General features: G+C 39.2%; 1 protein-coding gene across 5 annotated transcripts in view; it reads left to right on the plus strand.

Annotated features, from left to right (window-relative positions):
• Positions 1 to 10000, plus strand: part of rapgef6 (Rap guanine nucleotide exchange factor (GEF) 6) — a 153443-nt gene that overhangs the window by 115659 nt on the left and 27784 nt on the right. For all 5 annotated transcript variants that reach the window (XM_040149779.1, XM_040149781.1, XM_040149780.1 and 2 more), the window contains 3 exons: positions 1 to 99; positions 226 to 469; positions 6864 to 7021. The exon at positions 1 to 99 is cut by the window's left edge and continues 10 nt beyond it. In XM_040149779.1, the coding sequence (XP_040005713.1) occupies positions 1 to 99; positions 226 to 469; positions 6864 to 7021 (501 nt within the window). The remainder of the gene's footprint in view (positions 100 to 225; positions 470 to 6863; positions 7022 to 10000) is intronic.

The raw sequence follows: 10000 nt of genomic DNA on the forward strand, positions 1-10000 counted from the left end.
TCAATGGTCAGAACTTTGAGAACATCTCCTTCTCGAAAGCTGTTGACATCCTGAGAAACAACACACACCTCTCTCTCACAGTCAAAACCAACATATTTGGTGAGTGAAGTATTTGTAGTCACACACTAATGCACGTAGAGCTACAAAATCCGCTTCAGTTCATTTCTGTGCTGATCATTTGAGATGATGAACAGCCCTCCTCTCTCTGTACCTCTGTCCATGTAGTCTTCAAAGAGCTCCTCAGCAGGATTGTGCATGAGAAGAAGAATGGCGGCCCTCATATTCCCAAGATCCAGGAGAAAAAAGGCAATCGTTTCTCCATTCCTGACCTTCCTGGAGACATGGAGTTCCCTACGGACCACAAGAGCACCAGGAAAATGAAGGCCAACACTGTGTCAGGAGGGCGCAACAAGATCAGGAAGATGCTGGAGAAGACGCGCTTTAGCATACTGCCACCCAAACCATTCAGGTAAGAGGATTTATGTAACATGCAGTGCTTGAATGGGAATAAAGTGGATTAAAGGTAATATTAAGATCTAAATTTTTTTTTTTTTTTTAATTATGTCCGTACAAGCATATCAGACAGATGGACATTAAATTGTGAAGTAAAACAAGGCATCATTAGATTTATTTTGCTAATCAGATGTGGCATTTGGAAACTGTCTCAGTCACAGTTAAAACTACTTGCCCATATAAACCACAGAATATGGAGAAGAATTTTAAACATTGACGTTAAATATTGTCAGATAATGAGCCATAAACACAACATGGCATGAATAAAATGTCATAGAGAATCATGGAAGAGCTTTAAAAGATGTGTTATGTGAGATCAAGTGTATTTACACGCTACTTCATGCCTGAATCTGAGACCTCTTCCATGAAAACCACTTTAAAGCAAGTTGACCACAGTCCTCTCTGACTGGATCTGTCTGCTGTATCTGCATCGGTATTGTAGCAAGCTGTGACCATCTGCAGACAGGATATATTGGAGGCGTGAGCAGAAATCTAAGCTGCTATCCTTCCGACTGAATTGGACTGCTTGATGCACCTCACAAAGCGACAGAGAAGCACATGATTTCAGCCTTCTCTCATGGCTTGCATGAGCAGGAGATTGAGCAGTTTCATCCTACTCTAACTATAATGCTTACCTACATTTTTGGAACGTGGCAGTATACAGTAATAAGTAACAGTAGTCAAGTCCATCCCATCAAGCTGTGGTTGCAGGAGCATTGCTGTGAAAATGTGGCGTTTACGTTTGTACTTTCTTACGTGTGGTTGTCTGCCGTGCAGTATTCTTTCACTCTTTCATTATCTACAGCTGTTGAAACGTCGGTAGGTTCCAGCCATCATCATCATCATCATATAACCATTGTTGTTGTCATCCATCGCCAGCCATTGTACTTGCAGCATCTGGAGCAATTGAAAGCAATTGTGCAGAAGGAGGCTTGCATTCACTAATTCACCCATAACGTGTTGATACAGACTTGATTTCATCTCATAATTTCATGCCTCTCCAAGCCTCATTAAGCTCCATACTGTATCAGTGCTGGAGAGAAGATGTTGTTCTCACCCTGTCAATTACAGAGCTAATTTGTGCACTGTAAACTCACACACACACTTGCACAGACACCGTCATGTATATTCACGTCCCCTTCACTTTTCTATTGCGCTGTCTGCACTCTATCATTTTCCAGTGCTGCAGTGATTATGTCCACAAAGCCACACAGTTTGCATGAAAACTGATTGTGCTCTGCCTCATAACGCAATACGCCATCACACAGCCATTGATCCAACTCAGTGCACAGCTTCCAAAAGCTTTCTGCTGTGTTCTATTTATCGACCAAACAAGGGCTTTCATTGCTTTTTCTTTTGCTGGTGAGCACCATAGAAACCAGTCTTTGATCCAAAGGAATTGATGGCTGATTAAAGGGACTGGAGATAAGACGGGTGATTTGGGGCAATCGGGATTCATCAGTGCCTGTTGTAGGATGACAATTTGAGGGGAGGCTATGTTATAAAGTTGTCCACTGGATGTGTTTGGGTGTGCAAAAAGTACCGACTGTTCTGAGGACAGCATAATTTAAAATTCCATGCAGTTTTAAGTACACCCACACACCCACACACACACAAACACACAAACACACACACACACACACACACACACACACACACACACACACACACACACACACACACACACACACACACACACACAGGACTCACTGTCATTTTAAGGACACATTAGCTATCACAAGGATGCAACCTGTAACCACTGTTGCTATGGTACAGTCTCAAAGAGGCACTTTTTCAGTGCTTTTGCTCACTTTAAACCTGGCATCATCTGGTAAGTTAATTTAAGGCATATAACTTTATTTAACAATTTAAAATCCTATTCAGATGCCGTTGCCCAGCTTGCATTTGTACAAAAACCCGCTGTCTCTGCTGCTGCTCTGTTCTTGGCTGACATTGTGCTCCACTTCAGACTAGGATTTTATATGACAAGGAAAAACTGGCAATAAACATGTCGTTTTTCTGCAAAATTAAGATGTCTGGGCCTGTGCATCCACCTCTACACACATCCCGTTGACTAACCCAGGTGATTTACATTCCACAGATTGGAAAGAAATAGACAGAGGTCTTAGCCTACAGTCAGTTTTGTCCCAGAAGACTAGGTGATTTAGTGAGATGATGGTAAAACAGTAACCCCATGTCCCATGAGGCCATTTTCTTCCACCCTACTTCTTTGTGATACAGTTACACGTACTAAATCTTGATGCATATCACGGTTACTCTTGAGTTATAAAGTGTTTGTTCATTTCAGCATTCACCCTCCAAGATGTTCACTTTTTGCTCCAATCTCACTGCTGCGATGCTGCTCCACCTGCAAGAAAAATTGTTCAGGAAATGATTACTCTGTTACAGTTATTGACTTACCTAGACAGTAGTTAGAAAGATAAAGTGTTTTTGGACTACGGGGGTGGGGGGATCGCAGCAGATCAGGTGGAGCTCAGGTCTCCTTTGGGGGAATTAAAACACCCTCAGGTTCCCCCGTAATTCGAATGCTTATGAGAGACCTGAACTCTGTTAATGCAGGTACTATTGTATCATGGATAAAACTTGAAGTCAGTAAGTCATTAAATGTCTGCGATGACATCAATAAAAATGTGGTTGTTCCAAACAAAATGCCTATGCCTACCAATTTCTAATCATAGGTGCACTTTGATTTCATTGGTTGAGTTTTCTTCAAATAGCTCAATGACCTGTATCCTGGAGCTTCCCATAATTTTAACTTGTAAGAACCCATAAGGTTTAGGTTGTGTTTTGTTTTCCCCTATGTTTTATACAGTAGAATGTTTTGGATTGACGTCACTGAATAGGTCACACCATATGGAGACAACTGCACAAATTTTTGTCATTCATTTTTATGCGCTCATTTGTAGTCAATTACCATTCAGTTGTTGTACAGTCAATAATGGAAAAAGTAATATAGATTTTTTTTTTTAGGTTTGTTGACGGTATTTTTAAATTAATAAATCCCTGGTAGGAGGTTGACAGAACTGAGCAAAAAGAGCGTACACGAGACCAGTATCAGACCAGCTCCAACACCACTGACTAGTTCAACAGATGTTAGTAGCGAAGACACAGTGCTCAAAACAATACAGTACAGTATTTAGTTTTTACAGAAACATCATTATAATTGTGCCAGCAGTAGCCAAATGGCTCATTTTCAGTTGTTGTCCCAACATTTGGAATAGTTGAATTAAAAGAATATATATATTTATAAAAAATATATATACATATACGTGTGTAACCAGAGGCAAATAAAGCTTTACTCAATTAATTAATTAGTTGATTGACAGAAAATCGATCTGCAAGTAGTGTGCTATGATAATCAAATAGTGTTGTTTTTCAAGCAAAAATGCTAGAAAAAAAAAACAAAACAAGACATTTCAAGGTGTCAATTTTGGCTTTCAGAAACTGTGTTGGATTATTTATTTATTTTTTTACTGCTTTTTGACATTTAAAATAAAATTTTCTTAAATTTTATCGACCAAACGATTTATTGTGAAATAACTGGCACATTAATCAATAATGACAGTAATTGTTAGTTGCAGCTGTAAAGACAACTTTTATTTTCTATTAATTTGCATGAAAATCAATAAATTCAGCTAAATCTGCTCTCCAACATAAAAGAAAGTTTGGCTTTCTTAAAAATGTCTTTAAAAGGTCTTGGAGAATTCTGCTGAGGCGGTTGTTAACATTTTCTATGTCGTGGCAATCATTAATCCTAATGTGCTTCCTGCTTCTTGCTGACAGATCATTTTGTCTATTTTTTGTGAATGAGGTTGGATTTCCTCACTTATCCTGCAATTTCCTGTCGTGTTGTATATAAATCTATGCTGGCATTGTGAAATTGCTCCTGACATTTTTTCTGCTTATTTATTTCAGCAAACCCATCAGTGTGTCCAGATTTTGGCTGTAGCATATTCTGTCAAACCTACATGTGTGTTTGTGTTGTTTTAAGTGTGTGCGAGAAAAAGATGCCTTGTCCTTCATACACAGGCATTGCTGATGATCGCTGAATCACTGCAGCAGAGCTCTGCCTCTGTTTTTTATTTAGTTTTCTTTTTCTTTTCAATGTTGTCTCTCTCCCGTTTGTCTCCACTGCTTCAGGGGCCTGTTTGGGTAAGACCTCTTGTGTAACTCTGCATCCTCCAACCATTTGATTCAGTATCTCCATATGCAGATGTGCATAAACACGTCAAGCAACGCAAACACATTCATACACTTACCAGCAACTCTTTCTGGACTCAGCCTGAGAAGTTCTGTTATTCAGCCAAATTTATTCTGCAGGGATGTTGCAGAATATGCCCCGAGGCCTCGGTTTATTAAAGTGTTAAATGGTAGAAAGGAGGTTTCCTGCTACAAATGGTTTTAGTTTCTCTATGTTTACCTGTCAGCACACCTGACCTGGCATCTAAGTAAATCAGGTGAATACCTGTATGCAAAAAGACAAAGAGGCTTGAGAAGTTTGCTTTTATGTTTTTCCAATGCAGCGAATCTTGTCTTTGCCATTTTTAATTGCATTATTTTCAGTAAACTATTAAATCTTAAAAACTATATCATACTTATCTCATACAGAAGTAATTTGGACTGTGATCAGGCATCAGTTGGTCTCTGTCTTGACCTCCATTGTTCCAAGTGTGAATATTATTAGACTTGTGATACAGACAAGCGCTAACAGTATCAGTCTAATCTTATTTGATTCCCATGCTATTTGTGTCAGGCTCAATTTCACCATTATCCTCTTTCTAAATCTTTTGTTTTACTCTCCTCCATTTTTCACCACCCTGCAAATTATTTAATCCACCGATCTCTTTCCTTTTTTCTTCTATACTTCATCTGCCTGTTTCTGTTTTTACCGTCCTTCCACCTTTTTCTCTCCTCTTTCTTCCATCTTGCCGACACGATACCTGTCAGACGATGATTCAAAGATTACAGAGGGTTTGCTACAGCAGCACGCAGCTGTGTTAGTGGAAGCTCGGCATTACTGCACCGTGTTCAGTATATACTGTACAGACACAAACACCTAGAGGGAAGCTACAATTAGTATGCAGGCAGGATGAGATGAACTGTCCGCCTTAGTCACTTCAAGGTAGACTGTGCCTCCAACTCCAACAATTCATACGTACATATTTTACTGTGTGTAACATGTATTTAACATCATTTAATCACAGCATCAAGTGCAGTTTTTTTTCTTAGTATGTGTTTATAGTTTTTTACTCTGAAATAGTTAGAAATTGCCAACTTTAAATTGATAGTCAGTTCAAGGTGCTGTGTAAGGTCATATAGTTTTAGATTAGCTTCAGCGATTCTACCACAGCTGTGTAAGAAGGTGTTATCCAACCTTCGGACACCCACATTTATCCTTTGACGCAGAGCTGTTCAAAATCACTCTGTGGGTTTGTCTGAAAAGAGTTGTCAAGTCCCCCACGTGTGCAGATTCAGGCATTATAATTTGGCCATTAATGTCAAGGTTGATGTTTGCATTTCCCTTAGCGGTGCTGAGGAGCCAAGTAGAAAGGCGCCTGTTTTTCTCATGTCCAGTTTAGCCTCATAATGTGTCCAACGGCTGGACACACACAAGAGAACAAGAGGGCTAAACGCTAACACAGATTTATTCGGAAGCTAACAGCAGGGACACCAAGTACAAATGTACAAATAAAAACACCTGCTACAATACTCATGACTTATTGTTTCTTTTCATATGCGCTACTCTGTTTGCAATGTTTGTGTCTTTTACCTTGTGTGTAACTGACTCCTTGTCTTGTCTCGTGTGTGTGTGTGTTCGGTAAACTTGTGTGTCTCTATCCGTGAATGCTCCTTATCACTGCGTGCCATTCATGAAACTGCTTTATGGATAAATTTCAGCTGTGTCACTGCTGCATATTAAAAGACAAATATAGTAATACTGATATACTGTGTTGTCATTCTGCAAGAGTGGACATTTTGATTTAAATCTCCTGATATTTTTTTTCTACGGTGTTATGAGTTGTGATTTTAATGTTTTCAAGATGAAGGGAAATACACTTGTTCTAATACTTGTGCTTAAAACTCATAAAACAAGGGGAAAATAAAAATTCAGGCGCTTTTTTGAAAAATGTCTACTGCTGCAAAATAAAAGCTTAAGAGTTTATTTCAGAACGTTAAGTTTGTCTTTGATGGAGAAAATCCAATTTCCCTGTTTATTTCTCATACATGATATCACAACTTTTTTTCTTTTGATGCCATCCTCCCTTTCCCCACTCTAACCTTCTCTTTCTCTTCCCTCGTCTCCCTACTGTCCCCGCTTTCCTCTCCAGTGATGGTGGCATGGGTCAGTCTCAGGACGACAGCATCGTGGGTACCAAGCAGTGTCGTCACAGCGTGGCCATCATGCCCATCCCCGGCAACCTGTCCTCCAGCAGCCCCGACCTGCTGCAGCCAGCCACCAGTGTCCTTGACTTCTCTAACCCTGCAGGTAAGAAAAAAATGTTGACTCTGTGAGGTGGGAAAAATTCTTCTTCTTCTTGTTCTTCTTCTAGTGTTTTTTAGTCTGTTCGTCGATGTTTCAAGCATTATTGACAAGAATGTCAGCACACCTGAGGGAATGTTTCGTTTTTTTTTTGTTTTTTTTAATACACTGATTGGCCAACGGAAGCCGCTAAATATAATGGTCAACTTAAAGGATAATACCAGTGATTGTAACTTATTGTTTTACTCTCGTGCCATTATTGTGATTGTTAAAGATAAATACATTGGTGCCATTTACACTTCAGCCATGAGCAACTCCTCATACTGGTGTCCATCAACAGCACAGTCAAAAATCTCAAACATGTTTTAATATGCATATTGACCTTTATGAACATACTTAATTTCGTCACTTTTCCAGTGTGAAAACACTACATACTCAAAACTTTCTGTAGAAGGAGATATCTACAAAAAGTATTATCAACATTCCAGGTGTGCTCAGTTTTGGTTTTACCTTGGCGTGTCTACAGCCTGCCCTCTCATTTTAAAGCTCTTCTTTTAACCCACTGGATGTTGTTTTAGTGACCAGTCCCTGGTTCCCAGAGCTAAGTAGTAAAGGTGGTAAGTACAGTGGTATCATAACTTACAGAAACAGTGATCAAAACTTCAGTAAAGAAGACCCATGTTGTGATAAAAAGTAATTATCCCTTATTACTAATTGTCTCAGAGCATCAGTCTAATTAACACTTGATCGGTGTCTTTATTTGCATCCTTCTTACTAGATGCATTTGATGATCAGTTGAGTAACTTTTTTGAACATACATCGTGAGAAAAACTACGTCAGAAAAAGGGTAAAAACTAAAGCACATTCATTCACAACAAATTTCTTGTTACAAAGCATAACTGCACATAAGACAGCACCTGAAATCCTAAAATCATCCAAAAATAAAATTCTTTAAATTCATATTTGTTTACTAAAAGACCTCAAATACTTTGGATGTAAGGGAAACAAAACTTTCATTACACTGCTTGACAGTTGCTCATGACCTTCATGGCCTCAGCCATCACTGAGCATTTCAGGTGACAAACAGTTCAGCACTTCTCTACTGAAGTAGTTTGTCACATTTGACTTGAGACCTCAGCGTCGTTGAGCCATGAGAGCCACTTGTGGATTGAAGGACTCCAATGCTCAGTGAGTACTGAGAGACGCTGTACGGACAACCTGTCACCATTTAGCATAATCACATAAAGCAGCCATATGAGAAGTGTGGTGTAATATGCACTCGGTTGTCTCCGTCTCTCCTCTTTAATCTTTGTCTCTTCGTGAAATAGAGGCAAACTCCTCAAAAAGACTTATGCTCACTTGTGCTGACAAAAGGAACACACATTCACTCACTCAAAGCAAGCGGTGAGTTTTCCAGCATAGGTGTACGCACCTTTCACACAAACACACACACCCTGGGGTCTTTCTTTTTCAAGTGCCACAAAGCTGTTGCTGAATTGTGTCCATCTGACAAGAATTAATATCCTGGACTATTAGACTTATTTATTCCTGTCCTGTTGGTGGGGTTTCTGAGCCCATAAGTATTTAATTTAAGATGGAGCAGACCCTGTGTGTGTGTGTGTGTGTGTGTGTGTGTGTGTGTGTGTGTGTGTGAGTGTGAGAGAGACAGAGTGTTAATGGGAATGCAAGACTGAGTGAGGGGAGAACAAGAAAGAGAGAGCAGAAAGGTGAAAGAGAGCAAGAGATTGAATATGGTCCTCATTTATTCCACCACCCATTTGTCAATGAGCTGCACACACTACACAGAATGTCGCACACACATACATACACACTTGAATGCACACACCTCCCTAGTTTGTAGACATATACATCTTTGTACTAGAGAACAAACATACACACCAGCTGGGCCTCATTAATCACGCACTATTATCGGGTTTCTGTTAGTATTGTGGCCTCCACTTAGATTTAATAGTAGAGGAAAGATCAGCCTGCTCAAACAAAAGGCCCTTTTCCAGGTGCTCTACATGGCTTGTAATACCTCCAAAGTCCTGCCACATTAGCATTACTTTAGCAGATCAGAGGAAGCTCAGATGCATAAATATCACTTTTCCACTATACACATTGGGGAGTATGAGCATCATGGCTGCCAATGTTTTTGGGTATTTTAAACTCTTGATATGTTTTTTTCTTCCTTTTTTTTTTTTTTTTACAGTTTTGTTCAGTTCTTGGGTCATTTAAAAGTGCCATTTACGTTGCTTTTTAAGGTAAAATCTTTTATATGATTGTATTAGATTTTATAATCACAGCTCTGTTTAATTCAGATTTTTTGGCCATTTGTTATATGTCTTAGATTGTATTTCTGTAACTCATTCTTGTCTATCTGTCTATCTTAGTCGGGACGTCCCTGGAAAAGGCTTACATGGTGAAATAAATGTTAAATAAAAAAAATACTATTGTTAAGTATTACTGATCTAGTCTCACTTTATTAGACAGGGCTGGGATATTGTGATGGGCATTTTCCTTTTTATTTCAGTATGTCATAGAGCAAATAATAAATCAGTTAATCGGAAAAAAGCAGCCGATAATGATAATGAAAATAGTCGTTAGTTGCAGCCCTAATTTCGACCAGATATTTGCCAAATATGTGACACTCTTGATGGTACTAAGAAGCTGCAACACACAGAGAAGTGGAGCATGGACATCAATCATTGTTCTTTTTGGTTCTTGGATACAGAGGTAGAGAGATGGGGTTTTTTTGTTGGCTACTGTTTAAGTGTTGTCTCATGTTTGCAGAGCGGCAGCCTGTTTTTGTGTTTTCTCATCTTTGTGGTTCTGAGTAAAGCCACACTCTTAGATCCTCCGTTTGTTCTTGGTTTTTGCCTCTCTATTTCTTTGTTTCTTTTTTTCCTCTTCTCCCGACTCTCCAGTCCTTTTCTCTCTCTCCTATTGCGTCTCTCTCGCTGTGATTTTAAACAGATGTTCTAG

Source organism: Xiphias gladius, chromosome 17 (assembly GCF_016859285.1).
Source record: "Xiphias gladius isolate SHS-SW01 ecotype Sanya breed wild chromosome 17, ASM1685928v1, whole genome shotgun sequence".
Taxonomy (NCBI): domain Eukaryota; kingdom Metazoa; phylum Chordata; class Actinopteri; order Istiophoriformes; family Xiphiidae; genus Xiphias; species Xiphias gladius.